The sequence below is a fragment of the Ctenopharyngodon idella genome, chromosome 12 (genome assembly GCF_019924925.1).
Source record: "Ctenopharyngodon idella isolate HZGC_01 chromosome 12, HZGC01, whole genome shotgun sequence".
NCBI lineage: Eukaryota > Metazoa > Chordata > Actinopteri > Cypriniformes > Xenocyprididae > Ctenopharyngodon > Ctenopharyngodon idella.
Genome location: NC_067231.1, coordinates 13354147 through 13381734, shown reverse-complemented (window position 1 = coordinate 13381734; position 27588 = coordinate 13354147). Strand labels below are relative to the sequence as shown.

General features: G+C 37.8%; 1 protein-coding gene across 2 annotated transcripts in view; it reads right to left on the bottom strand.

Annotated features, from left to right (window-relative positions):
• Positions 1-2846: 2846 nt before the first annotated feature.
• Positions 2847-27588, bottom strand: part of fam20cb (FAM20C golgi associated secretory pathway kinase b) — a 62360-nt gene continuing 37618 nt past the window's right edge. The window contains exons 4-11 of one of the 2 annotated variants that reach the window (XR_007932988.1): positions 19768-19860; positions 15964-16079; positions 13546-13726; positions 11784-11893; positions 11279-11360; positions 7286-7345; positions 5008-5492; positions 2847-4347 (exon numbers count right to left, since the gene is read on the bottom strand). Coding sequence is in view for 1 of the 2 variants with exons in the window: in XM_051915253.1 (XP_051771213.1) it covers positions 5234-5492; positions 7286-7345; positions 11279-11360; positions 11784-11893; positions 13546-13726; positions 15964-16079; positions 19768-19860 (901 nt within the window). In the remaining variant the exon portion in view is untranslated. Of the gene's footprint in view, positions 5493-7285; positions 7346-11278; positions 11361-11783; positions 11894-13545; positions 13727-15963; positions 16080-19767; positions 19861-27588 lie in introns of both variants that reach the window. The other variant, XM_051915253.1, reaches the window with a different exon arrangement.

Sequence of the window (27588 nt, the reverse complement as noted above, 5' to 3'; positions counted from 1 at the left end):
GGACCTGCACGCATTTTCGGTTGACGAATCGTGCCTGGAATTCGGGCCCGGTGACTCTCACGTTATCCTGAGACCCCGGCCTGGATATGTGCCCAAGGTTCCTACCACTCCCTTTCGAGATCAGGTAGTAAACCTGCAAGCGCTGCCTTCGGAGGAGGCAGACCCAGCCCTAGCTTTGCTCTCTCCCGTCCACGCTCTGCGCCTGTACGTGGACAGAACGCGAAGCTTTAGGACCTCAGATCAGCTCTTTGTCTGTTACGGAGGCCAGCAGAAGGGAAAGGCTGTCTCCAAGCAGAGGATGGCCCACTGGATAGTGGACGCCATCGCCCTGGCGTATGAGTCCCAGGGCGTGCCTTGCCCGCTCAGGTTGAGAGCCCACTACACCAGAGGAGTGGCCTCTTCCTGGGCGCTGGCGCACGGCTCCTCGCTGACAGATATCTGTAGAGCTGCGGGCTGGGCGACACCTAACACGTTCGCTAGATTCTATAGCCTTCGTGTAGAACCGGTATCTTCCCGTGTACTCGCTTCCACCAGCCGGTAGACGCGAAGAGCCCGTTCTAGTGTCGGCTTGCAATGCCACTCCCGCCCCCTGGGCCGGATACGTGCATCCTTTTTACTCCAGTCGAGTTCCCCGCTTGGCGAACCCTGTCGAGTTCCTCCGCCTCCCCCTTCGGCTCGGACATTGCGGAGTGTCTGATGCCAGGCCAAACCTCCGTCACCGACGTTGACGTTTGGCTGGGTTCCACATGTCGTGACCCCTCCACGTGAGCGGTCCCATGTGTGTATTTGTCCACGGTCAACTCCCTACGGCGAGCCCGTGTCTTTCCCTAGCAGAGCCAGCTCTGCTGTCACCTGTCAGATGAGTCTCCCCCCTACACAGGTGGAGCCATCCCAGGGACTCCATATGCGTACTGCCCACGGCCAGTCCATATGTGTACTCTCCACGTAAATTCCTCCCCTACAGGTGGGTAGTGGTCTCCGCAGCGTCCCCTACGGGTTTGCTTCCCCAGTGTAGTCTAGTTTACTTAGTGGGTATATCGGAACAGCAGTAGACTCTCTCGGCGTAAGCTCGCCCCCTTCCCCGTCCCACTGGTGCGCCGGGTGGCTAGAGCTTGCGCTGGGCACTGGAAGGGGTTCATACTGTGGCGCTTTATTTGGGATCCCAATTCGTCGGTCACTACTGACGTACGTCGAACGTGACCGACTGAAAGGGAACGTCTCGGTTACGTATGTAACCCTCGTTCCCTGAAGGAGGGAACGGAGACGTACGTCCCGTCGCCACAGTTGCTGTACCCTCGCTGTAGTGCAGACTAGGTTGTCTCCTCAGCGAAAAACAGAGTGCGATTGCATCTGCTCCCCTATTTATACCACCTGGCGGGGGCGGTGCGCATTATGCAAATATCGCACGCCAACTTCATTGGCCTGTTGTAGTTCACTCGAAGCTGATAGGGCTCTCTAGCGATATCCCAATTCGTCGGTCACTACTGACGTACGTCTCCGTTCCCTCCTTCAGGGAACGAGGGTTACATACGTAACCGAGACGTTTTTTGTCATGATTCGAGCGTTTAGAATCAAAAGTTATGAGACAGCTGTTGTCAGATTTCATTGGTGATTTCAAATATGAAATTTAATGCTTGGCAAACAGCTTTGGAGAATTTGATGTTTCCCCATTCAAAGAGATAGGAGCTGCACTTAAATGCCCGAGAGTCATTTCAAAGATGGCCGCCGAATGAAATGACTTGTCTTAAAGGGACTTGGCCACAATAACACTGCATGACAGATATATCGCTATTATTTTGTTTTTCCTTTTTTATTTAAAATATTTGCAAACTTGCTTACCATGTCATCAACTATCTGATATTCCGATTCTCAAATATGTGTGAGTGTGTTTTGTCATTTAAAAAACCTTTATAAATGATCTTTATCTTGATCTATATCGCAAGAAGGGCGCCACCATCTTAGTTTGTGCCGCAGTTCACAGAGTCCTGTCAGTCGGAATTACAGCGCGTGAATTCATCAGTTTCTCCCGAAATACATGCAAGTAAGTGGCTGGTGAACTGGAAGAATAAACTTTATGGTTACTTAGGCCCACTATGTGTGTCAGATATGAATAAACGTCAGCAAATTATATTTGAATGGATTGCTATTGCTGCTTCCACTGATGTCTGACATCAGTGTGTATTTTACAAACTCTAAATGTATTGTTTTACTGGTGCTTATGTGTATTTAAATATCTGAAACCTTAAAAAAAACACATTATGTGGCTGAAAACACTGCATAGTTGTGATATGCTGAGCGTGTCTGTCTCAAAGCCAAAAGCACAAAAGCACAGTTTGAATCTGGCAGTTATGTGACGTCACTGAACACTCTAAATCCCATATGTGGGACCGTGCTCTCAGGGGCACTGAAATAAAAATCCCATATGTGGGACCGTTCCGCTCAAAGTCTTTACTACTTTTCTGGACCTTAAATGTGGTAATTATGTTGCTTTCTCTTGGGGATCAGAAACTTCTTGGATTTCATCAAAAATATCTTAATTTGTGTTCCGAAGATGAACAAAGGTCCTACAGGTGTGGAACGACATGAGGGTAAGTAATTAATGACATAATTTTCCTTTTTGGGTGAACTAATCCTTTAATAAATGCTGTAAGAATAAAGTGCTCATTGTTAGTTCATATTAGTTAATGCATTAAACAAACGAGACCTTATTGTAAAGTGTCACCTAATGATCTGTCACATTTTCTATGAAAAAAGTGATAAGCAGTCTGTATTTAAAAGTCTATGATTACAACACTTGACAATATTATATAGGTTATATAAAAAAAAAGATTATCTGTATACAACTGTTTGTTTAATCTCTGTTTATTGCACCATAACAAAGGGTAAAACTGAAACAAAAAGTCCCGTTAAGAGACAAAATATGACAGCAACAGCAAAACATACTGTAATCCTCTGAAAATGTGAAAATACTAACTGTACCTGTAAAGAAAACAACAAAACATATGAAATTGCAATGTAGCCATAGTATAATAAACCACATTTATTCTGCTGATAACTCTCACATCTCCACAACCGAGTATTCAAGTATTTCTCTAATTGCACAGGCACTGGATTCACATGGTATTTACAGAACGTTTTCAGCAGATAGTAGAAATGTGTTTTGTAGTACAACAAAGGCTATAGAGAGCTGGACATAAACACCCACATCCTTCTCACCCTGAACTAAAAAGACACTGAATGTTACAATGTACATGCATGTCTATACATATGCTGGAGCATATCATATATACAAAATTAAACTAAGAAAAAAGCTTAATCAGCAAAACTAACATGACCTCTGTGCTACTGCTGACGACTAAACCAAGTGGTATTCATGCGTCAGTTAACTGTCATGTACCGTTTCTTTAAGGGCTGTGTCATTTCTAAAAACTTTTCTATGGTTCTAAATGGATAAAAAAACTAACTGAAATTTTTTTTAAATTATTTATTTAGTGTGGTCAAAAAGTCTAAAGCTACGGAACTTAGCTTTAGGAACATCATTCACATATTCCTCTGAGCACAACAAAACATTGTTTTTCAATTTTTTTCTTTAATAGCATGAAAATTCTAGTCATTAATAGATTTGACATTATTTAATCCGCATCCTCGTGCAATTTAAGGGCTACATTTATAGGTCACATGTGGGTGAAAATGCAGCAGTCATTGACAATATTGATTATTGATATTTGAATTTTTGATATTGCCTTAATTTTCACTGAAAACAGATCTTGATGTGTAGGTAGAGTAGGCAAAGCCAGAATGATGTGAGTTGTTAAGGACATTTCTCTGAAATGCAGTAAACCATCAACTTTTTTCAAACATATACTGCACATTGTTACTTATCTACTTGCTAGCACAAATACTGCAGCTGGTTTAATGTACCAAATGAATCTACCTCTTTGATTTTTCCTGAAACAGAATGTATGAGTGGCATGTTTGGAATAATAAATATGAAATTCAATAAATAACTTCTGATCAGCTATAACATGACAGACGGGACACTTTTGGGAGAAAACTCATTCAACTCAAAGCTTTTTGTCCTAAATAAGGTCAAGAAAAATACATTGCTATATGAATGCACAGTTCCTCTTATCCTCCTTGTATGGAGAGTGTATAAAGAATTTTATTTGAAGACATGAAAGTCCACATATAGACAAAGGTGCACGTCATGTACAGCGGTGAAAGAGTTTGTGAAGCTGTAGTTCCTCATAAGTTTGAACTGAAAAATGTTTCCTTCTTTAGGTGCAAATACTTCAGCCAAACATTCACTGTAGCAGTTGATCTGTCCTGCACAGCCTTCGCTCATTTCTTAAAAAAAAAAAAAAAAAATAGTTGATATATCTCTAAAGTTCAAATACTTTCCCAAAGGGACAGCAAATACTGGTTAAATGATGTTCTGCAAAGACAAGGAAATATATGCGTTTTTGTTATGTATTTAGATTCTTTATAACAGTGATTCTCAACTGGTTTTGCTTTGCATCTCACATGAGACATTAAGTGACAGCGCAACACAGGAGCAAAGTTATTTACCATAAAAAAGTAAACAAAAATATCCTTTTTTTCCACTGAAAATTATTATTAGGCCTAACAAGAACTGCATAGGCCTGATAATATTTAATGCCAATAACGCCGTTTTTTTTAACCTGATATTGGCTGAATAAGAAAAATGACCATTTTAAACTTTTGTTTTATTTTTATAAAATCCAGTAATTATTTATAATGAATAAATATTTATTATTATTATTATATCTATTTTATTTTATTAGTTGAATTTTATTTTATTATAATCTGCTATAATAATAATGATTATTATTATTATTATCAATTGTGTTTTATTATTTGCATTTGTTATTTTTTTCTTTGCTGTCTACATCAGAACAAGTCTTTGACCGCATTTTTAGGTGCCGATCCACCAGTTGAGAACCACTGCTTTATAACACCGGCTGTTACATGTGAAGATCAGCTTACATTTTGGATGAAATAAATGCAGGACTGCAGAACACCGTCTCTTTCTTTGTCTACTGTGTGTCTTTATTTTAACACATGGTCCATTGGTTGAGGAATGAGTCTTTGGAATTCACTGAATTCAGAAAAGTTTATCAACAAGAGCATCTCTTGCAAGACGTTCATGGTCTATAGATCTGTGGTGGGACTTCAAAGGACCCGCCGGGAGCACCTGAACAGTTTGTGCCCACTACCTCTGTGGGACTGTGCCCGTGTTCAAGCCCTCTGTGCCCTGGTCGTCCTCTACTACATTACTGTAGCCCTCCTTCTCAATGCAGTCGGCAAGTACTTGGAGCACCAGACGCAGCCGGCGATCCATGGCCTCCAGATGAGGCCTAATGAGGATGGGAGTCAGCGTGTCAGTCTGTAGACTTTCCTCCATCAGAGCACTCAGTTTGAACTCCTCCTTAGCCAACAGCTGAAGCCGTAAATGAGTGGACTTCCTCACCCTGAGTCAAACAGATCAGTCAAAATCACTAACCAACAACTAAAAGTCATTTCCAATCATTGATTTAACAGAACTTTTTTGTGGATTTCAAAATTAGGACTTCAATTGATTAAAATATTTTTAATTTCAATTAATCACATAATAATTATAATAACAGTTCATAGAAATGATTAATATTTATGAATAATTTCAAATCATAATTAAATAAGTAAGGGATAATCCACGGCTAGCTGTGCATTAAACGGAAAAAAAAAAAAAAACTGTTTAATGCACAGTTAGCCGTGGATTATCCCACTTATACCATGGTCATTTGATAGCATTGACAAGATAAAGCTGTTATTGATGTTTGCAGCACAATATTTGACTGGAAGGGTAAAATAGACGGTTATTTTCGCCAGTTAACGGTTTTAGTGGTTCTACGGTTCTTTCATCAGTTACGGTACTAGCATTCTACCTGCTTTAAATCAGACACAGAGATATAGTAGTGTGGTAAGATTACATTTATTTGAATGAATCATAGCATTTATTTGAATTAATTATCAATTGTCGAGAGAGAGAGAAGCATGTGTGAATTACCTGCATCTCTCTCTACTTATGATGAAGCATTGGGCCCTATCATACACACGGTGCAATGCAGCGCCAGGCGCGACGTAAGTGTTTTTTTGCTAGTTTCAGCCCGACGCAGTTATCATTTTCACATCCTGCGCCACGTTGTTTAAATAGCAAATGTATTTGTGAACCCATGGGCATGCTGGTCTGAAAACGAGGTGTGTTCAGGCGCATTGTTGGCGTGTTGCTAGGCAACTGAAAATGACTGCACCATCGACCAACTGAAACCTGGTCTAAAGTCAATGACGCAATATTTGTTTTTTTTTTATTTAAAGAGTTCATTAGTAATATGCGCCTATATATAGGTGCACAATGCGCGTACACTCTGCTTATTACACACACAGGGACGCGCAGCAGCACACAAACATGTCAAATATTATAAATAAAAGGATTACAATGTAAAAGATTATTATTGTGTGCATAAAGATAAAAATGCTTTGGTGGAATCTGGCTTTTCCCGTAGATGGTTCCAACGAAGCGTTCAGTTTTTCTGCTTGCAAATTTCGCCATGTAAATAGCGAATCCGCCATGGAGCAAGTGCAACTGGCTTTAAAGGGAATGGGAGATGAGACTCTGATTGGTTTATTGCACATTACACCCAAAACACACCCATTACTCATTAAGAGAATAGGGACAACCCTTTTGGACCATGCGCCAACCATTTTTCCTGTCCTTAAACTAGCAAAAGTGGATTTGGACACACCCTAAGTGCACTTGCGCCGTGCGCTTTAGACCATGCACTTTTCCAAAAGTTCCAAATGTAGGTTTGGGAGGAGCCTAATTATTCAGTCCTGTCAATTATCTTTACAAGTGTATATAAGCAGCAGTCATTACGCCATCCCGGCGACAATTCTTCCGACATCCCTCCACCTCCCCATCTACTCTATTTCTCTCATTCTCCCTCTACGTAGTACCGTTATAGGGGGTTGAGCTCAGAGCTCAGAGCTTGAACCAAGCCTTGGGTTCAAGTCTCTTTTGAGGACAGCAAGCCAAGTTTGTTTACCATTAACTATTAAGACTGGATGGGCAGGCGAACTCGTGAATTGATCATTGATTTCTACCATGCAAAGTGAAATGTCTTTTGTTAAATGCCACAATCACTTTGACAGTCTTAATCTAAACAACTTTTGGAGATTCTTGCAGACAAATACTGAATAATAAATAATTCATAATGCTAATACTGACCTGCAGCACTGACTCAAAGGCACCAGTATGGAGAGCTCATCATGAGAATGTTTACCAAAGCTGAAGATTAAAAGACAAATCAGACAGAAATTACATTTTTACAAAAATGCTTAAGAAAAAACACACACACACACACACACATCCTTGTTTATACTATCCAAATATGTCCAAATGACCCCACAAAGATAGTAAGATCCGGAATTTATGACGTTCAGTCGGACCCCACAAAGACAACATCGTAAAAAACATACATAAGAATATATATATATATATATATATATATATATATATATATATATATACTATATATATATATATATTATAAGGTTCTTATAACATTCTTATATACACCGATCTGGAATAACATTATGACCAGTGACAGGTGAAGTGACACTGATTATCTCTTCATCACGGCACCTGTTAGTGGGTGGGATATATTAGGCAGCAAGTGAACATTTTGTCCTTAAAATGGGCAAGCGTAAGGATTTGAGCGAGTTTGACAAGGGACAAATTGTGATGGCTAGACGACTGGGTCAGAGCATCTCCAAAACTGCAGCTCTTGTGGGGTGTTCCCGGTCTGCAGTGGTCAGTATCTATCAAAAGTCGTCCAAGGAAGGAACAGTGGTGAACCGGTGATGGGGTCATGGGCGGCCAAAGCTCATTGATGCACGTGGGGAGAGAAGGCTGGCCTGTGTGGTCCGATCCAACAGACAAGCTACTGTAGCTCAAACTGCTCAAGAAGTTAATTCTGGTTCTGATAGAAAGGTGTCAGAATACACATTGCATCACAGTTTGTTGTATATACATATACAGTGCTCAGCACCCCCCCTTTGAAAAGTAACATTTTAAACAATATCTCAATGAACACAAAAACAATTTCCAAAATGTTTAATATAACATCTGTTTAACTTATAACATGAAAGTACAGATGCTGGTCATATAATTAGAATATCATCAAAAAGTTGATTTATTTCACTAATTCCATTCAAAAAGTGAAACTTGTATATTATATTCATTCATTACACACAGACTGATATATATCAAATGTTTATTTCTTTTAATTTTGATGATTATAACTGACAACTAAGGAAAATCCCAAATTCAGTATCTTAGAAAATTAGAATATTGTGAAAAGGTTCAATATTGAAGACACCTTGTGCCACACTCTAATCAGCTAATTAACTCAAAACACCTGCAAAGGCCTTTAAATGGTCTTTCAGTCTAGTTCTGTAGGCTACACAATCATGGGGAAGACTGCTGACTTGACAGCTGTCCAAAAGACGACCATTGACACCTTGCACAAGGAGGGCAAGACACAAAAGGTCATTGCAAAAGAGGCTGGCTGTTCACAGAGCTCTGTGTCCAAGCACATTAATAGAGAGGCGAAGGGAAGGAAAAGATGTGGTAGAAAAAAGTGTACAAGCAATAGGGATAACCGCACCCTGGAGAGGATTGTGAAACAAAACCCATTCAAAAATGTGGGGGAGATTCACAAAGAGTGGACTGCAGCTGGAGTCAGTGCTTCAAGAACCACTACGCACAGACGTATGCAAGACATGGGTTTCAGCTGTCGCATTCCTTGTGTCAAGCCACTCTTGAACAACAGACAGCGTCAGAAGCATCTCGCCTAAAAAAAGCTACCAGTACCTGGTTTAAGGACCATGGTATCCCTGTTCTTAATTGGCCAGCAAACACGCCTGACCATAACCCCATAGAAAATCTATGGGGTATTGTGAAGAGGAAGATGCGATATGCCAGACCCAACAATGCAGAAGAGCTGAAGGCCACTATCAGAGCAACCTGGGCTCTTATAACACCTGAGCAGTGCCACAGACTGATCGACTCCATGCCACGCCACATTGCTGCAGTAATTCAGGCAAAAGGAGCCCCAACTAAGTATTGAGTGCTGTACATGCTCATACTTTTCATGTTCATACTTTTCAGTTGGCCAAGATTTCTAAAAATCCTTTCTTTGTATTGGTCTTAAGTAATATTCTAATTTTCTGAGATACTAAATTTGGGATTTTCCTTAGTTGTCAGTTATAATCATCAAAATTAAAAGAAATAAACATTTGAAATATATCAGTCTGTGTGTAATGAATGAATATGATATACAAGTTTCACTTTTTGAATGGAATTAGTGAAATAAATCAACTTTTTGATGATATTCTAATTATATTACCAGCACCTATATAACTTGGATTACACATTTTTCAGTTTTACTCAAATTAGGGTGATGCAAAAATGAGTACACCCCACAACAAAAACTACTACAAAAACTACTACATCTACTTTGTATGGCCTCCATGATTTTTAATGACAGCACCAAGTCTTCTAGGCATGGAATGAACAAGTTGGCGACATTTTGCAACAACTATCTTTTTCCATTCTTCAAGACTGACCTCTTTTAGAGACTGGATGCTGGATGGAGAGTGATGCTCAACTTGTGTCTTCAGAATTCCCCACAGGTGTTCGACTGGGTTCGATCAGGAGCCAATGAATCACTTTCACCCTATTCTTCTTCAGAAATCTAACAGTGGCCTTAGATGTGTGTTTAGGATCATTGTCATGTTGGAAAAGTGCACAACGACCAAGGGCACGGAGTGATGGTAGCATCTTCTCTTTCAGTATAGAGCAGTACATCTGTGAATTCATGATGCAATCAATGAAATGCAGCTCCCTGACACCAGCAGCACTGCAGCCTCACATTAGGACACTGCCACCACCATGTTTCACTGTAGGCACCATGCATTTTTCTTTGTATTCCTCACCTTTGCGACGCCATACAGTTTTGAAGCCATCAGTTCCAAAAACATTTATCTTCACTCATCACTCCAGAGTACAGAGTCCCAGTAGTCTTCATCTTTGTCAGCATGGGCCCTGGCAAACTCTAGTCGGGCTTTTTTGTGCCTGGGCTTTAGGAAAGGCTTCTTTCGTGGACGGCACCCATGCATGCCATTCCTCTGCAGTGTACGCCGTATTGTGTCACGGGAAATAGTCACCCCAGTTTGGCTTTCTACTTCTTTAGATAACTGCAGTGAACTTGCATGGCGATTTTCTTCAACCCGTCTCATCAGAAGACGCTCCTGTCGAGGTGTTAACTTCCGTGGACGACCTGGACGTCTCTGTGAGATGGTTGCAGTTCCATCTTTTTTTAATTTTTGTACCACTTTTGCTACAGTATTCTGAATGATAAGTAAAGCTTTGCTGATCTTCTTGTAGCCTTCACCTTTCTGGTGTAAAATAATTATTTTCTTTCTCAGGTCTTGTGACATTTCTCTTCCATGTGGTGCCATTGCTGACAGCATGAAATGGGAAGGGGTTTTAACACCCTTTTATAGTCAACTGTCTGCTGGACACCTGTGTAATGAATAATGAGACTCACCTGTGGTTGAATTCTTGTTAAATTAGACATTTATAGTCTAAAATTTAGCTTTGCTCCATAGACTTTCAGCAGGGTGTACTCATTTTTGCATCACCCTAATTTGAGTAAAACTGAAAATTTTGTTCTCTAAGTTATATTATTAACCTTACTTTCATGTTATAAGTTAAACAGATGTTATATAAAACTTGTCTTGTCAACATTTTGTACATTGTTTTTGGGCTCATTGAGATATTGTTTAAAATGTTACTTTTCAAAGGGGGTGTACTCATTTACGCTGAGCACTGTATCTATCTATCTATCTATCTATATATATATATATATATATATATATAAGAATGTTAGAATTACGTTATCCTGTGACGGGTAGGTTTAGGGATAGGTTCCTGTGACAGGTAGGTTTAGGTATGTTGTAGGGAAGGACAATAGTATATTGAATCAACATTTAGTCTCTTATAAAAGATTTTGTCCTTGTGGGGTCCAAGTCAAAGATTCCGCATCTTTCGTAATAAATACAAGTACACACAGACACACACATGTCACAATAATAAAAATTTATATAAGATGCTATTTTTATTATGACAGCTGAAAAAAAGAGAATAGTGTCTTACCCTCTTCCATTATCAAGGTGAATTATGAAAGTTTCATTTCCAAATTTTTCAAAAGTCTCATAATGATGACGATCCATATTTCCTGTGAAGATATATAAATATTAACATTTATTATATAAATACCTTGACTGAATTTCAGCTTAAAGCAACACCATGGAACTTTTAGCACTCTAGCGGTTGATAAACAGAACTGCATGCGTCTTGCGGAAGAACACTGCAGCCGGAGCTACTTCTCTCTGTTTATGTCTATGACGAGTCACGCAGTTACTGTGCTACTCCGCAGCGGTGCCGACCTGACCAGTCTGAAATAGTCCGAATATAAACACTTATTATAGGTGTACCGTAGTGATTCAGAATAAGACAAAAACACGGTTTGGAAAATGGATTCATGATGTACTTGCTCATTACATAAATTTTATACATTTTGAACACAAAAAAGTTACACAGTGTTGTTCTAAGATCTGTGTTTGGGTACAAATGATGCACTTCAGTGAAATCGTCTTACCCATGAGGAAATCAAAAATGGTCATGTCCATGATGTCCAGCAGGCGTGTGCCGCTGTCATAGGGTGGCGTCTGCTTCACCTCTTCACAATAATCTGGATCCACCTCCCACCTACAAACACACACACACACACCTCATTAGCTTACACTAACACACACATTGTACAAAGTACAACATGTAGAAGGTCACTGTAACAAGACACTTGAGGGCTATCATGATAGTAAGAGGAGAAACTGGATGATTAGAAGTGAGCAGATAAAACATGCGATATCATACACTACTATATCAATATACTACTATTCAGGAGTTTTATAATGAATATATCCTATATTTCAACCTTTAAATCAATTATTTCAGCACTGTTCCAATTAAAATGCTTCATGTTATGACAGCTGATCTTTAAGGGTGCTTTCACACTAGCATTTTTGGTGCTCACCTGGGTTTAATTGATGTCAGAGTTCAGTTCGTTTGGATGATGTGAACGCTGTTTTCTGAATAGTGTTTTCGCGTGTGTACCCGAGTCTGTATAAAAAAGGTGGTCTGGGGTATGGTTCATGTGAACTCTGGTACAGTTCGCTGCTGATATGAAAGCAATCATACTAAATTGTGGAAGTGAACCGCTTTTAATGATGATTCGATAAAACTGTGTTCTGACTTACTTTCCTGACAAGCATGACTGACACGCAGAGCAGAGAGAGATCTCATTTCTGCTCACCTTCAGCAGAAATTGACTCCTAAGTTCTTCAGAACATTTGCAGTACATTTGCAGCAGATAGTAGATAGTTATGTGCTGGTGCTTTGAAAACAAAGCCAAAGGTTAAAAAAATCAAAATATAAAAGTGAGGTGAGTAACACTATGCATTTTGCCGTCTTCTCCTACATTGTCGCTACCAAGAGACAGGGTTAAGGCCTTTGCACACTGAGTCCGAAATTTTTGTATGCGTTTTTTCGTATTCGTGATCTTAAAAATTTGTCACGCACAGAGACCTTGCACACTGACTATATTAATGAATCCGTTGCGAACAAATTTGCAAAACAATACAAAATGGAGTCTTCAAGCAGTGAGCATGATTTAGTTGTCCTCTCTCTTCTTAAAAAGAGAAAAAGAAAGAGGAAATATTGGGTCCATCCAATCCCAAGATTGCATAGAGAGTTCCACCTCATCAAGGAGCTGCGTGACTATCCGAACGTTTCAAAGTTTACTTCAGGATGTCAGTGGCTCAGTTTGATGCTTTGCTACTGGCACAATCTGTCTTTATATTCTGTCTCTTTGTATTCCGCACTTTGTTTATCATTCAGTGCTACTGCTTTGTGCTGTAGACGACGTGGATCAACTTGTCAGATGGCATTCGGGATTTTGGCGTTCGCTTGTACGGTGGCTCTGAATTGTCGAAACGTCTGTCAAAATGTGTGCCACGGATGCAAAAAACGCAGAAAATCGAACCTGATCCGAATTTTTTTATGAAGGACGAAAGTTTCGGAGGCAGTGTGTAAACATGATTGACACAACGCAAAGTCGTATTTATTTTTTAACGTGCGAAAATTTTGGACGCGAATTTCGGACTCAGTGTGCAAAGACCTTTAAACAGCTGCTGCTTTGATTATGCAAACACATCGCGGTTCGGACTCAAATACTATAATGTGAACTCAATCCAGCAAACTCGGGTTCGGACCAGGTACTAAGTGTGAAAGCACCCCAACACTAAAATGTAGTGTTTCTTGGGTTGTATTTCTCTAAATGACGAGTGTGATGTGTTCCTCACTCTGCTTTCTTGCGTTTGTGATAGGATCGTCTCCAGGGGTTTCTCCAGGTTCTGCGCTTGGCCAGGGACAGATCGGGCAGAAAAGCTGCTAAAGAGCCCTCAATCTGGTCAGGTTTCCCGCACAGAGCATGCTCAGTGGAGCAGTAGTACGAACATTCACCGTAGAAACAGATGTTATTGGCTGCAGGGATGATAAAGCATAATAAAAAAACAAACAGACAGTTCAGTATATTTATAATGATGCTTTTAAGGCCAACATTAAAGCTGCAGTCCGTAAGTTTTGCCTCTTTGTTGCCATCTCTGTTCGAAACCTGCAATTGCAGTTATTTGTGGAATTATCATCTTTATGTGGGTTGTGCATCGGCACGGCTCCTCAGCGCGGATGAATCTAATGTTTTGAGGAGAATGTGTGGCTACTGTACTTTGGAATTGTAGTCTTGGAAGTATGACCAAAATAAGAATTTTCACCGGAAAATGTCATCTGAATAAGTAAGTAACAAATCTGCCACTTTTGTTCTGACCAACTGAAAAAAAAAAGCATTAATAAATATATCGCGCTACCAACTGTGATTAAATCTAACGATCATTTCACATCAAACCGTGCAAATTATTATTATTGTTATACTTTGTTCTCAAATTGTTAATGTTAACAACATCAGCATTGCGTGACTATGTGTTTTTAGTGTATTAGCGTTACATGTAGATTTCAATTTCGGTACAGTCTAATATCTAATTGCCCATTTGTCATACCATACAATCCACCATCAAAATGACACATTTAATTATTCCAGCTGCTGTGAAAAAAGGCTATAAATGATCCGTTAATGATTCCATTAATGTTAATGATCCGTTAATGATCTGCACGATTCCATCCTCACATGCCATATAGCCTACTAGCTGGGACTCGTTCTTTATGTAAACAGACGTGACGTAATGACGCAAAGATGAACGGCGACATGCTCGAATTTCCTGTGGAAACCTCCAGTACCATTTATATTAGAAAACATTATTTTAAGTTTACCGTTGTGAATCGAGCTAAGGTAAAGACATAGTTTTGAACACTGGATGGTTATGTACTTGCTCAACAATTGATTTTGGATTATTTTTAACCTAAAAAAGTTACAGACTGGAGCTTTAAATCCAAATGCATGTTCCTGGCATTATTATGCAAGATTTCCAGAATGATTTTTAGTTACAATATATATTTAGCTCACTATTGTTGTTTATTTACTCTGTATTGTTAGATTGTTTCATATAAATGAAAATGAGTAAATATCATGCATCCTCCTAAAGCATTTAGTGAAAAAATGTGCCTAGATTATTTTTTAACTAGAAATGTAATGTGTTGTATTTCTTGCATTAAGCATTTGAAGTCTACTTTACAACACTGGCTAAAAAGGAAAAATCACATGCAGTTTAATAGCAAACTGAATACTAAGATATTATTTTAGTAATGTTAAATGCTTTTAAAAAATGAATCAAATAACATTTTTTGTTGAATATTTGGTTTCACCCGGAAACCTATCACATTGTATTAGGTGTAAATAGCAATTCACAAAATGATCACTTTAAATGATGATTATCAAATAATAGTTAATCAAAAACTATTCTGATTGAGACCTTGTTAATATGCACTACAGTTTGCGGAAAGATATTGTTTTGTGAAAGAACTTACGGAATTAATACTTTTATTCAACAATGACAGTAAAGGCATTCGTAATGTTACAAAAAAATCTATTTCGAATTAATGCTGTTCTTTTGAACTTTGTATTAATCAAAGAATCTTGAAAAACTGCATCACGGTTTCCACAAAAATATCAAGTAGCACAAATGTTTTAAACAATGATAATAAGATATGTTTCTTGAGCAGCAAATCAGCATATTTGAATGATTTGTGAAGGATCATGTGATACTGAAACTGGAGTAATGGCTGCTGAAAATACAGCTTTGCCATCACAGGGAAAAAAAAAAAAAAAAAACCCCACTTATTTTTAATTGTAACAATAGGCCTATTTATTTCGCAATAAAGGTCGAGTACATATATTAATTTCAGCCTATCAAAAGGATCATTTGGCACAAATCTGAAGCAGGTGTCAAATGAGGTCTCACTAGACAATTAACTGACCAACAGCGCCATCTATTGGTTCTCTTACAGTAGTAAGAGAAAATCACAGTCTCCTCTGATTAGATAATAGGATAAGTTCCACATAAAAGTGTTTAAAAATAAGCACAAATGAGATGTAATGTAAAAGATGTTAAAAAAAAATCAGAAAAAGCATAGCTTGAATTGGTGATAAGAAATTATCTTGCCTCAGGGCTATATGGGTCAAAACAACTGATTTTGATAAGCCCCCTTTAGTCAGTAAACTGATAATAATGATAGAAGTGATGAGATAGTGACTGGTGGATATTGAGTACCTGGTGAAATGAAAAAGGTTCTCCACAGTTTTTTGTCACGGGTCACATCTCTGATCTCTTTGGTCATATTCACCAGTCGCCCAGTCACCGGCGGCACTCGGCGGAAATCCAGAATCCTGATCATCAATCAATGAGACATAAGTTAGTTTTTACATGGATACCACATACAGATTGTTGAAGCTCAATAACCCCCCTCCCCAAACATTGCTCAACTAAATTAAAATACATATAACCAAATACAATACATACAATAACCAAATTCATATAGCGAATTGTGAGAAGAAACTATGGGAGGTAAAATTGATAATAACTTTTACCAGTAGAGGGCGCTCAAACTACACTACATAAAATACACTTCATAGATTGTGAATAATAAATCACTAGCCTGTCAAGGGATGTAACATTTGTTTCTTATCAAAACTCTTTTACTTACTGTATTTTTCATATTTCATACTGAATAAATAATAACATTTTTGCTGAATTTACTGTATCTTTTGATGGCCTTGCACAAAGCTGAATTTATTGCTGAATGTAACATAAATGTGTTAGCATTCTTTCTGACTGAACTGGTTATGTGTGAGCGTGGCCTGCTCATCCATGTTTTAAAACATATTCACCCTGCGTGCATGTGTAGACTCACTGCTGACAGGGCAACTTAAAAAAAAAATCACCCTGAAAACAACTAATGGACGGGGCCTAAGGGATAAAAGCACTTGAAGCTACTAATTGCCCAGTCATGCTGACAGAGATGACAGAGAGAGTTTGTGTGCGGGAGCGTTTTCCTCCGCTCTCACTGTCCGATGCATAACTGTGGAAACTGTGGGGCAAATGAAAAGTTGTCCTTTCAAACCTCTCTTCTCCTTCAATCCCATCTTCCTCCCCAAAGCCACGCTACAATGAGCGTTTCCCATCAACTAAAATCAGGTAATTAATGGTACGTTGTCAGATATAGCCGTGGTGGGCTTGCGAGGCGGAGAGGCCCACTGGGTGATGGCGCTTTAAAATAGAAATAACAACCTGCACTTTTGTCTAACCCAGATGAACTTTATTTAGAAAAGCTGGTGTTTTTTTCATGTTCTTGGTTTGCGCTTTCTACCCACACACATGCCTGTGTGTACTGACTAGATTTTACTCCAGGCCAGATGTGCAGATGGAAGTGAGGCGGACCAGGCCGGTCTGGGCCGGGCTGGGCCTGCTGAATGATTATATTGTGCCCAAGACTCATGCTGGGTTCAGTCTGACTCACGCTCGCACTGCCGGAGAGGAGGATCGGAGTACAGACCAGTGCCGGGTAGAGAACAGCACAGGACAAGACAACACGCCAATCATGTGAGGGACCTTCAGATTTTTATGGTTGGGCCCCATCTCCCAAGAAACAATAAGTAGACTATATCAAACAGGACGATACACTCCGAAAATCATCTTCTTAATGAGTATTTGTTTTCTTGCTTTCTTAAAAAATAGTCAAATAATAAAGATAAATAATATTCAAGCAAAATAAATATGTGAGAAGCAAAATTGTGTAAGATAATAAGACTAAATATAAATTAGGGCTGCACGATTTATCACACGATACAAAAAATATGATTCTTAGTGCAAATATGAAATCGCAAAGACTGCGATTATTTTTTATGCGCAGATTGTCAATGAAGTATGGCTTCAAATGCAACATGCGTCAAACATCTTTCCAGACATGAGAAGCATTTATTAACATCTTGTCCAACAAAACGCATCATTTAATAACATGTTTTTATTCCAAACTCACTTAATAACGACAGTTGAGCATAATTCTGTGAGACGATGTGGCTTCTTACACAGAATAAGGCAGTCGTGTGTTTATTAGTCATGTTTAATCAATCAAAACGTTTCAATCTTCTGTGTATTCAGCTACAGCGATAGTTTGGGATTTCCTGGAATGATGAGTGTTATCTACTTCTATGGCAGGGCATATTTGGAGTTTCTGCACGAGAGCGCCCTCTGGCTTTCAGATAGAGAAGCATTTACTACTGATCACAGAGCCGTACAGCTCTGACAAGCTGCGCATAAAATAATCGCAGCCTTTGCCAAATTGTGTGCGGTTTAATTGCGATAAATCATGCAGCCCTAATATAAATATACATTTTTTATCATTTATTTCCATACATTTTTACCATAAATACTGTTATATTATATTTGTTCAAAAGTTTGGATTCTCTAAGATTTTTAATGTTTTTTTTAAAGACACACATAAATCTCTTATGCTCACCAAGGCTGCATTTATTTGATCAAAAAAACAACAACAAATGTATTCCTCTGATGGCAAAGCCTAATTTTCAGCAGCCATTACTTCAGTCTTCAGGGTCACATGATCCTTCAGAAATCATTCTAATATGCTGATTGGCTGCTCAAGAAACATTTCTTATTATATATAAACATTTGTCAGCCTTCTTTACAAAGTTCAAAAGAACAGCATTTATTTGAAACTTTTTTTTTTTACATTATAAATGTGTTCACTGTCACTTTTGATCAAATTCAGAATCAGAAAGTGTGTTTTATTCTCCAAGTGTGCACAAACACACAAGAAATTTGGTTTCCAGAAGCTCTAGATACTTACATACACACACAAGAGAACAGAGAGAAAGAATTAAATAAGTAGAATTAAATAAAAACTTAAAGTAATATAGATTTAAAAAAAAGTATTATTAAGGTAAAAAACCTTAAAGTATATCTATATCTAGATGGAATTGATGGAGTGAACAGATGTTCACATTAAGTATTGTATATACTAAGTATTGTATTGTATTGTATATACTAAGTATCATGTAAATACATGTAAAATAACATGTATTTACATGATAAATATTCTATTGCCTAACGCCTGATTTGCATAAACATCATAAGGATATTGTTTATATATATATATATATATATATATATACGTAAAAAGCTAGATATTAGATATTAGCATCCTTGCTGAATCCTTGCTTAAAGTATTTATTTCCTTAAAAAAAAAATACTTACTGACCCCAAACTTTTGAACTGTATATTATATTATATTATATTATATTATATTATAAGTTTTTTGTATTATATTATATTATATTATATTATACATTTTTTGTCCAGTGGGCCTCCTCTTCAACAGGGCCGGGACAATATTTCCGGCTGTTCACAGCCATCACAATGATGAGGAGAATACGAGATGAGAATGGAAATAAACTCTAATGGCAATAAATCCCAGAGTCTCAGATCACAATCGGGGAAAATCTGACTCATACAGCAAACAACCAATAAACTCGGCTGAAATGAGCTGACAAGGACAGATGTACATGGGTTGTTGCGGCTGACACAAATTAAAACCTCTCAATCACTAACTGACATTCATCAGAAGGGTAATCACCTATAAGCAGACATTGTTGGATGGAGCTCGATTGGTGATCAGATACTGACGGATGTGTTTGTGTTCATTCAGAGTGAGTCATTATGTTCTCTCTGGATTTGATGTTTATGAGAATTAAACTGCAGGTTTCAGACTGCTTACTGCCCCGAGGTATGCTCACATACTGTACTTTCACACATACATATAAACACAAGTTCAAACGTGCTGAAAACTTGCAGGACACCACAAGTGTTATAGTACATTCACACGCACACAAAACATTCTTGTGCAAACAAATGTGGCCCCACAGGTTCATATACACAAGCAGGCAACGTATTTATATGTGGCATGTGGTGCATGTATGCATACATATATATATTCAGGGGAAGACAAACATCTCACACACACTCTATTCATGCCAGAGGCTGACATTTATGGCACTTTACCTGTCTAGATGATATGCTGCGATCTCGGCATTGTGCCTCTCGAAATCAGAGAAGTAGAAGAAGTCTGGGGGTGTCTCCTGCTCCCGTGTCTGCCTGCAAGGCAAAGGTTAATCTGCTGTAAGCCCCTTTCATCAACAAAGCCATAATCGCAGCCCTAGCCCTTGAAACTAAAGCCACCCTGTCAAGAAAACCTTAAGAGACGCCCCTCCATTATTTCTGATTGATGTCTGGAAGAAAATGTCTTTTCTTAAAGGGTTAGTTCACCCAAAAATGAAAATTATGTCATTAATTACTCACCCTCATGTCGTTCCACACCTGTAAAACCTTTGTTCATATTCGGAACACAAATTAAGATATTTTTCATAAAATCTGATGGCTCAGTGAGGCCTCCACTGAGAGCAAGGTAATTAACACTTTCAATGCCCAGAAAGGTACTAAAGACATATTTAAATCAGTTCATGTGACTACAGTGGTTCAACCTTAGCATCGAGAACACTTTTTGTGCGCCAAAAAAACAAAATAATGACTTAATGACTTAATAATTAACATATTTTTGAAGAAATGTCTTATTTCATTCACATTGGCTCTCAAATAATTTACAGACACAATAAAAAATGCATTAAATAGACAAACTATTTAATTTTAAGTGACAAATCCAAATATGCACGGTGCTAATGCTAATACCTTAATGCTATAAGGTCTTATATATTAAAGATCATGAAATTGCTTGAAGATCACAGTTTTTTCTTCCTGTATTGACTTATTTCCTATGGAAAGAGGATGTTTGGATGGGACATATCAAATGGCTTGTCCCCAAGTAATCAATAGGCCATGATCCATGATCTGTAAGTTGCTATTGTTAGTATTTGCAGGAGGTTTTAGGGGGAGGGACATTTTTGTCTAAGAGAGCATTTTATTGGTCAAAAATCTACAGTGTCCTCCACAATTATTGGCACCCTTTGTAAATTTGAGAATTCGCGAAATTTGAAAAATTCACAAAATTCTAACCTTTCATTTAAGTAAAACAATTGAAAATGGGGAAAAAGCTCATTATGAAATAAATGTTTTTCTCTAGTTCATGTTGGCCACAATTATTGGCACCCAATTATTGCAACGTCCTTTTCCCAAGATAACAGCTCTGAGTCGTCTTCTATAATACCTGATGAGTTTGGAGAACACCTGAGGAGAGATCAGAGACCATTCCTTCATACAGAATCTCTCCAGATCCTTCAGATTCCAGCTCCATGTTGGTGCTTCTTCTCTTCAGTTCACTCCACTCATTTTCTTTAGGGTTCAGGTCAGGGAACTGGGATGGCCATGGCAGAAGCTTCATTTTGTGCTCAGTGACATTTTTGTGTTGGTTTTGATGTTTGTTTTGGACCATTGTCCTGATGGAAGATCCAACACATGACTTGACTCAAGTCAGACTTAAGTCGCACATTTTAGGACTTGAGACTTGCTTGACAAATATTAATAAAAGACTTGACTTGACTTTGAGTTGACATTCATGACTTGAGACTTGACTCGGACTTGAGTTAAATGACTTGAAATAACTTGTCTTTTGTTTAATAAATATCTGTTTTTGAATGCACCGCAACCTAACCACGTGACGCAGCAGGCAAGCAGAGAGAGCTAACGTAAGAGCATGGACAATCGTGACTGAACATGGAAGGCGCTACGCCAAGAATAATTAAGTAAAAAAAAATAATGTTTTGGATATGTTAAGAGTTGACTTTGAATTGGTTTTGTGTTCATTAAACAGAAAATTGGGTTAAAATCAGTGCTGTCAACATTTTCCAGTTTAACGCGTCAAAAATATTTAACGCAAACGCAACGCTCTCTCTCTCTCTCACACACACACAAATAAAAAGAAAAAACTATCAAATTTGCAAACACAACCAAGCCCATAACTACTGTAGTTTTAACTTATTTTAATATAAATTCAGTTAAATCATCAAACATTTGTATGACTTGCCAGTGACTTGTTTGACCCAAGCTACGACTTGACTTGAATTGCTTGACATAAAGCAGTGACTTGACTTGGACTTGCTTGAGACCTGAAGGTTAAGACTTAAGACTTACTTGTGACTTGCACATGTGTGACTTACTCTCACCTCTGGATCCAACCACGGCCCATTATTGGATTTCTAGCAGAAGTGGTCAGGTTTTGATTTTTTATCTGTTAGTATTTGATAGAATCCATGATGCCATGTATCTGAACAAGATGGCCAGGACCTCCAGCAGAAAAATAGGCTCACAACATTAAAGATCCAGCAGCATATTTAACCGTGGGCATGGGGTACTTTTTATCCATGTGTGCACCAAACCCATCTGGTGGGTTTGCTGCCAAAAAGCTCTTTTTTTAGTTTCATCTGACCATAGAAGCCGGTCCCTTTTGAAGTTCCAGTCTTGTCTGACAACTGAATATGCTGGAGATTGTTTCTGGATGAGCAAGGAGGATTTTTCTTGAAACCCTTCCTAACAACTTGTGATGATGTAGGTGCTGTTTGGTAATTTTTTTTAGGCTTTCTGAGACTCAAGACTCAACTAATTTCTGCAATTCTCCTGCTGTGATCCTTAAAGAGTCTTTGGACACGCAAACTTTCCTCCTCACCATTAGGACGATTTAGACACACGTCCTCTTCCAGGCAGATTTGTAACATCTTTAGTTGATTGGAACTTCTTAATTATTTCCCTGATGGTGGAAATGGGGATTTTCAATGCGTTAGCTTTTTTCTTATAGCCATTTTCTATTTTGTGAAGCTCAACGACCTTTTGCTGCACATCAGAACTATATTCTTTGTTTTTTCTCATTGTGATGAATGATTAAGGGAATTTGGCCTTTGTGTTCACACATATTTTCCTGTGGAACAGGAAGTCATGGCTGGACAGTTTCATGCTCCTAGTCACCCTGGTGTGCTAAAAAATGTAAATATGAATGGGAATATACTTCAGAGATATTTTACTCATAAGAATTTCTAGGGGTACCAATAATTGTGGCCAACATGTATTGGAGAAAAACATTTATTTCATAATGAGCTTTTTCCCCCATTTTCAATTCTTTTCCTTCAATGAAAGGTTAGAATTTTGTGAATTTTTTGAATGAAAGATCAAAAAGATAAACAATGCAGATTTATTTTCAGAGCCACCTTTGCTCATATTTACTAAGGGTGCCAATATTTGTGGAGGGCACTGTATGTAGTGCAGGATGAGTCATCAATGATTTCCCAGTCGAAGTTTCCAATAAATTTTATATTTCTAAAGGCTAATTTTGTTAGCATTTAGGCGTACACTAGCAAACTGATGGCTCTAAAGCTAACTGACATGGACTCAAAGCCACAAAACTTCTATTTTGATTTCATGTGGTCTTTAAGAACATCCAAAATTATGATATTGTACATGAGCAGTTAATAACAGACCAAACAATACGAAAACAATATCTTTTAATCAATACTTGTAGGTCAATGGAGGACATCTCAAGTTCCAGGCAAACATTTCTCCTCAGACAAGAGCCAGAGAAACTATTTTTAACCCAGGCCGACTTCATACGGTCCCGCTGAAATGTTTTCAGCAGACTCCATTTCAAACATACTTGAGATTTCTCTCTTCTCTCTTCCCCTCTCTCTCTCTCTCTCTCTGAATGCTGTCCGAATGTCAGAACAATTAAATCCAGCTGGGTTTCTTGCCTTTCTTAACAGTCTTAATCATGTAAGGACGGTTCAAAACAAGGAGTTCTCTGGGAACTGAATCTTGTCATATCCCAACATCTTTGTGGCAAACTGACCGGTTTGAACCAAAGGCAAGGTAGCTGGTGAGAGGAGTGCCAGCTCTGTAATGGAAACAGATCCTTATCTTGGCGAAATCAGGCATTCAGTATCGTCCTCAGCTGGCGGCAGTCGTTCAAGGCGCAGCTGTGAGACTGACACGCTCACCGATCGTTAAATAACACAGCATGGGACCTGCCAAACGAGACTCTCCAACTTCACATTCTTCTGCAGTTCGCTCCTCAGAGCCCCGGATAATATCGCTCCACTCGCCAACTGTGAATCTCTTTTCAGGCATGAAGAGAATTAAAATGGATTTGTGTTTCTCCCGGAAGAAACAGGCCTACTTCTGCAACAAACCCAAAAGCGTCCTGATGATGAACCCATTGGACCCTTGCCCTCAGACGCTCAGATGTTTAATTGGCAGAGAAGTGTGTACGGGTGTTTCTTCAGCTATGGGCACTTTTTTTTGTGGAAAATAAACTCCCCTAAAGCACTTATCACTCTCACTATTTTTTTTTTTTTCATTTGTCCATTAACAACATCTGACGGTCTATTTACAATCAGAAACATATTAAATATTTATTTTTACACATGAAAATATTGTAACAAAATTACAGCTTAAATAGAAATGATGCACAATAAAAATATTGCTCACAGGAGATATTTATTCACACACAGGCTCTTCGTCAACACCACTGTCTCTTTGAAATACTGTAATTTAGGCATAAATGTTGGTTGCTATAAAAAATGTCAGTCAACAGGGGGGGCAATTTGCGTAATATTTTAGATTATTTTTTTAGACATTAAATACGGTTTGTGTTAAAAATGTTCATCATTTTAAAACTAATTAAAAAAAAACAGACTACTGTTCAAAAGTTTGATTTTTCAAATAAATTAACACTGTAATTCAGCAAGGATTCATTAAACTGATCAAAAGTTAAAGTAAAGACATTTATAATGTTGCAAAAGATTTCTATTTCAAATAAATGCTGCTCTTTTGAACTTTCTATTCAGCAAAAAATCCTGAAAAAAAAAATAGTATCAAGGTTTCTACAAAAAGCCGCACAATTGTTTTCAGAGTTGATAATAATAAGAAAAGTTTCTTGAGCACCAAATCAGTATATTAGTAGAATTTCTGAAGGATCATGTGACACTAAAGACTGGAGTAATGGCTGCTGAAAATTTAGCTTTGCCATCATTTAGGAATAAATTACATTTAAAATATATTAAATAGAAAACACATTTTAAATTATTATAATATTTCACAATTTTTTTTTATACTATATTTTTGCAGCCAACTTCTTTCAAAAACATTTAAAAATCTTACCGACCCCAAACGTTCGAATAATAGTGTATCTCTATACATTTATCATTTATGGGTCAATGATGTGACGGGTCATTTTCTTTTTTTGTCCAAAGGCCTTAATAATAATAAATAAATAAAAAAGATATGACATCCAAAGTATGTAAGGTAGTACAACTAGATCTCTTTTATTGAATCTAAAAGGTTTTAATTATATTTTGCTACATATAAAGTTATTTTAAAGATTCTGAAGTGTCAAAAGTTCATTCGGTTTAACCGTCCAAAGGCCAATACAGCCATTTCATTTGTGATTAAAATATCTTAAAATGTAATAAATGTATATATTTTTTATTCTGGCATGATTTTATAACATCATATATCAACATAATGCAAAATGGTATTAAAATTATGTGTAGAATTCATTGCTTTGTTATGATAAAGAATGTCCGGAAAAATGAATTTCATTGATGTCATTCGGAGTAACCAATATAAAGGGACCATTTTGGATCAAGTCACGCGGTCAATATTATGTGAGAGGATGTGACATCATTCAGACACCTGCAAAGGACCACATGGTCATGAAGCAAAGTAACTAACGCTCTCTTAACTATTTGAAAAATTAATGTTTTCACTTGCTCATACGCATGTCCCGAAACATCAGGTCATTCAGTACAACCGCTATGAAACATGGAAAATGTTGTAATATTTTAAAAACTTGTACTAAATATAAAATGTTTGATTGTCCTTTTGTTAGCTAGCTAGATATCAGCCTGTTAGCATTGTTTGAAAATATCGTCATTTGGTATAACCAAAAGCATCATTCGGTAAAACTGAAATTTTGGTTAAACCGAATGACTTTTTTGGTGACAAATTTTGTCCATCTTGTAAAAAAAATAACAAAAGCAGTGTTAATTGATTATAAAAACCACATAATCTCATTGTTAACACTTAATAAAACTTAAAAATTAATTATATTTCCATTATGTCCAGCATTTTTAAAGAACCAAAATAAATAAATAAATAAATCAACCTTCCAAAACACAAAACCAAAACAAAGCTGAAATCTGCTAGCTTTAATAAAAATCATAACCGGACATAAACGTCTCTGAAGGAAACAACTGTGCACTTGTGTGCCAGTGTACCACAATTTCACTTGCTTTAGCTCATAATTTCAGTACTCTGGGAACCGCATCAGCCTGTTTTCATAGCTATTATGATAGCTCACTGTCTAATGCACTGCAAAGTAATATTAAGTCTCTAAGCACTTATTGAGCACCACTGTGCCCAAGGACTTGACCCAGCCTAGGCCTCCGCTGCGGTGACAGCACTTAGCATCTGCACACATCTGCCTCTGTTATGTAGCGTGCTTTTTATCAAATAGGATTCCATCAAGGCAAATTCAGTGCTTAACATCAACTCCATAACACAAATGGTCCCAACAGTAGAAAATAAATAAGTAAAAAAAAAAGCAGGCTTTTTAAAAGCTCACAGACAGCAGCTGATGGCAAAACCCTCTGAGGAGTGTTCTGTGGGTGGAGAACTCGAAACCCCCTTCTCTCACGCTGGCACTCCAGACAACCTTGTTAAGCTGGAGCTTGAGAGCTCTCATTTATTCCCGTAAAACCCCAGAGAGACACGAGGAAAACAACACTCCAACTGGCTGTTGGACCAGAAAATTATAACAAAGGAAACCAGACACAGGCCAGCCTGTCAAAGGGTCAAAACAATCCCTCCGAAGAATTTTGTAAAGCAAGTTTCCTACATTCTACACAAACGACACCTCAGAGAGAGAGGAAAAATCCCCTCTGTATTAGTAAGACAAGTTTATGAGGCACTAAATATAAAAACAATTGTCGCAATCTGTGTGCGTTTTTTTTGGGGGGGGGTCTGATAGATTGAAAGCTCAAGGTGATTTTTTTCTATTTTCTACAAATGCACGCTCAGTGGATGTGGTTCACCATAAAAGATGCCATGTGAATTGTTGCCACTCTTAACGTACACTTAAATGAGCCTCAAGATGGGCCTCTGGGTGGTGTGCAGACATCTTAAAACCAACTCAGCTGAGAGCAGGATGTCTCTAGTGATCAAAATACGCTGAGAGAGCGCTCTCCATGACCCTGCACTTCAAGGTAAACACACTGTTTACTCCTGCCAGGCCGACAGATTATTGGTGCATGCAAACAGACTCACAAAGACACTAGTAAATGCTAGTTCTCGACTGATATAATGGCAATATAAATAGCAATATTGGAATAAGCACCAATGAATTGTTAGTGATGCACTAAATTTCACAAATTCTATATGATTGTGATAAGCCAATAATTATTTTTAGGTTATGGCCAATAACTATAACTGGCTGATGCCTGATATTAAAATTCAATGATATTTTGTGTAAATAAATTTCAAATAAAACAATAAAATCTCAAATTAATCATTGTAAATGCTAAAAGTGAACTTAGGCATCACAACATTATACTGTAGAATATTAAAAATGGATATTTGAGATTTTCTGAAGATTGCATTAACATTTAATTAACTTGTAAGTGGGTCAATGATGTGATGGGTCATTTTTTTTTTCTTAATAATAATAAAAGGTCTTAATAATAATAAAAAACAAAGATATAACATCCAAAGTATGTAAGGTAGTACAACTAGATTTCTTTTATTGAATCCAAAAGGTTTTAATTATATTTTGCTACATATAAAGTATTTTAAAGATTTTGAAGTATCAAAAAGTAATTCGGTTTAACC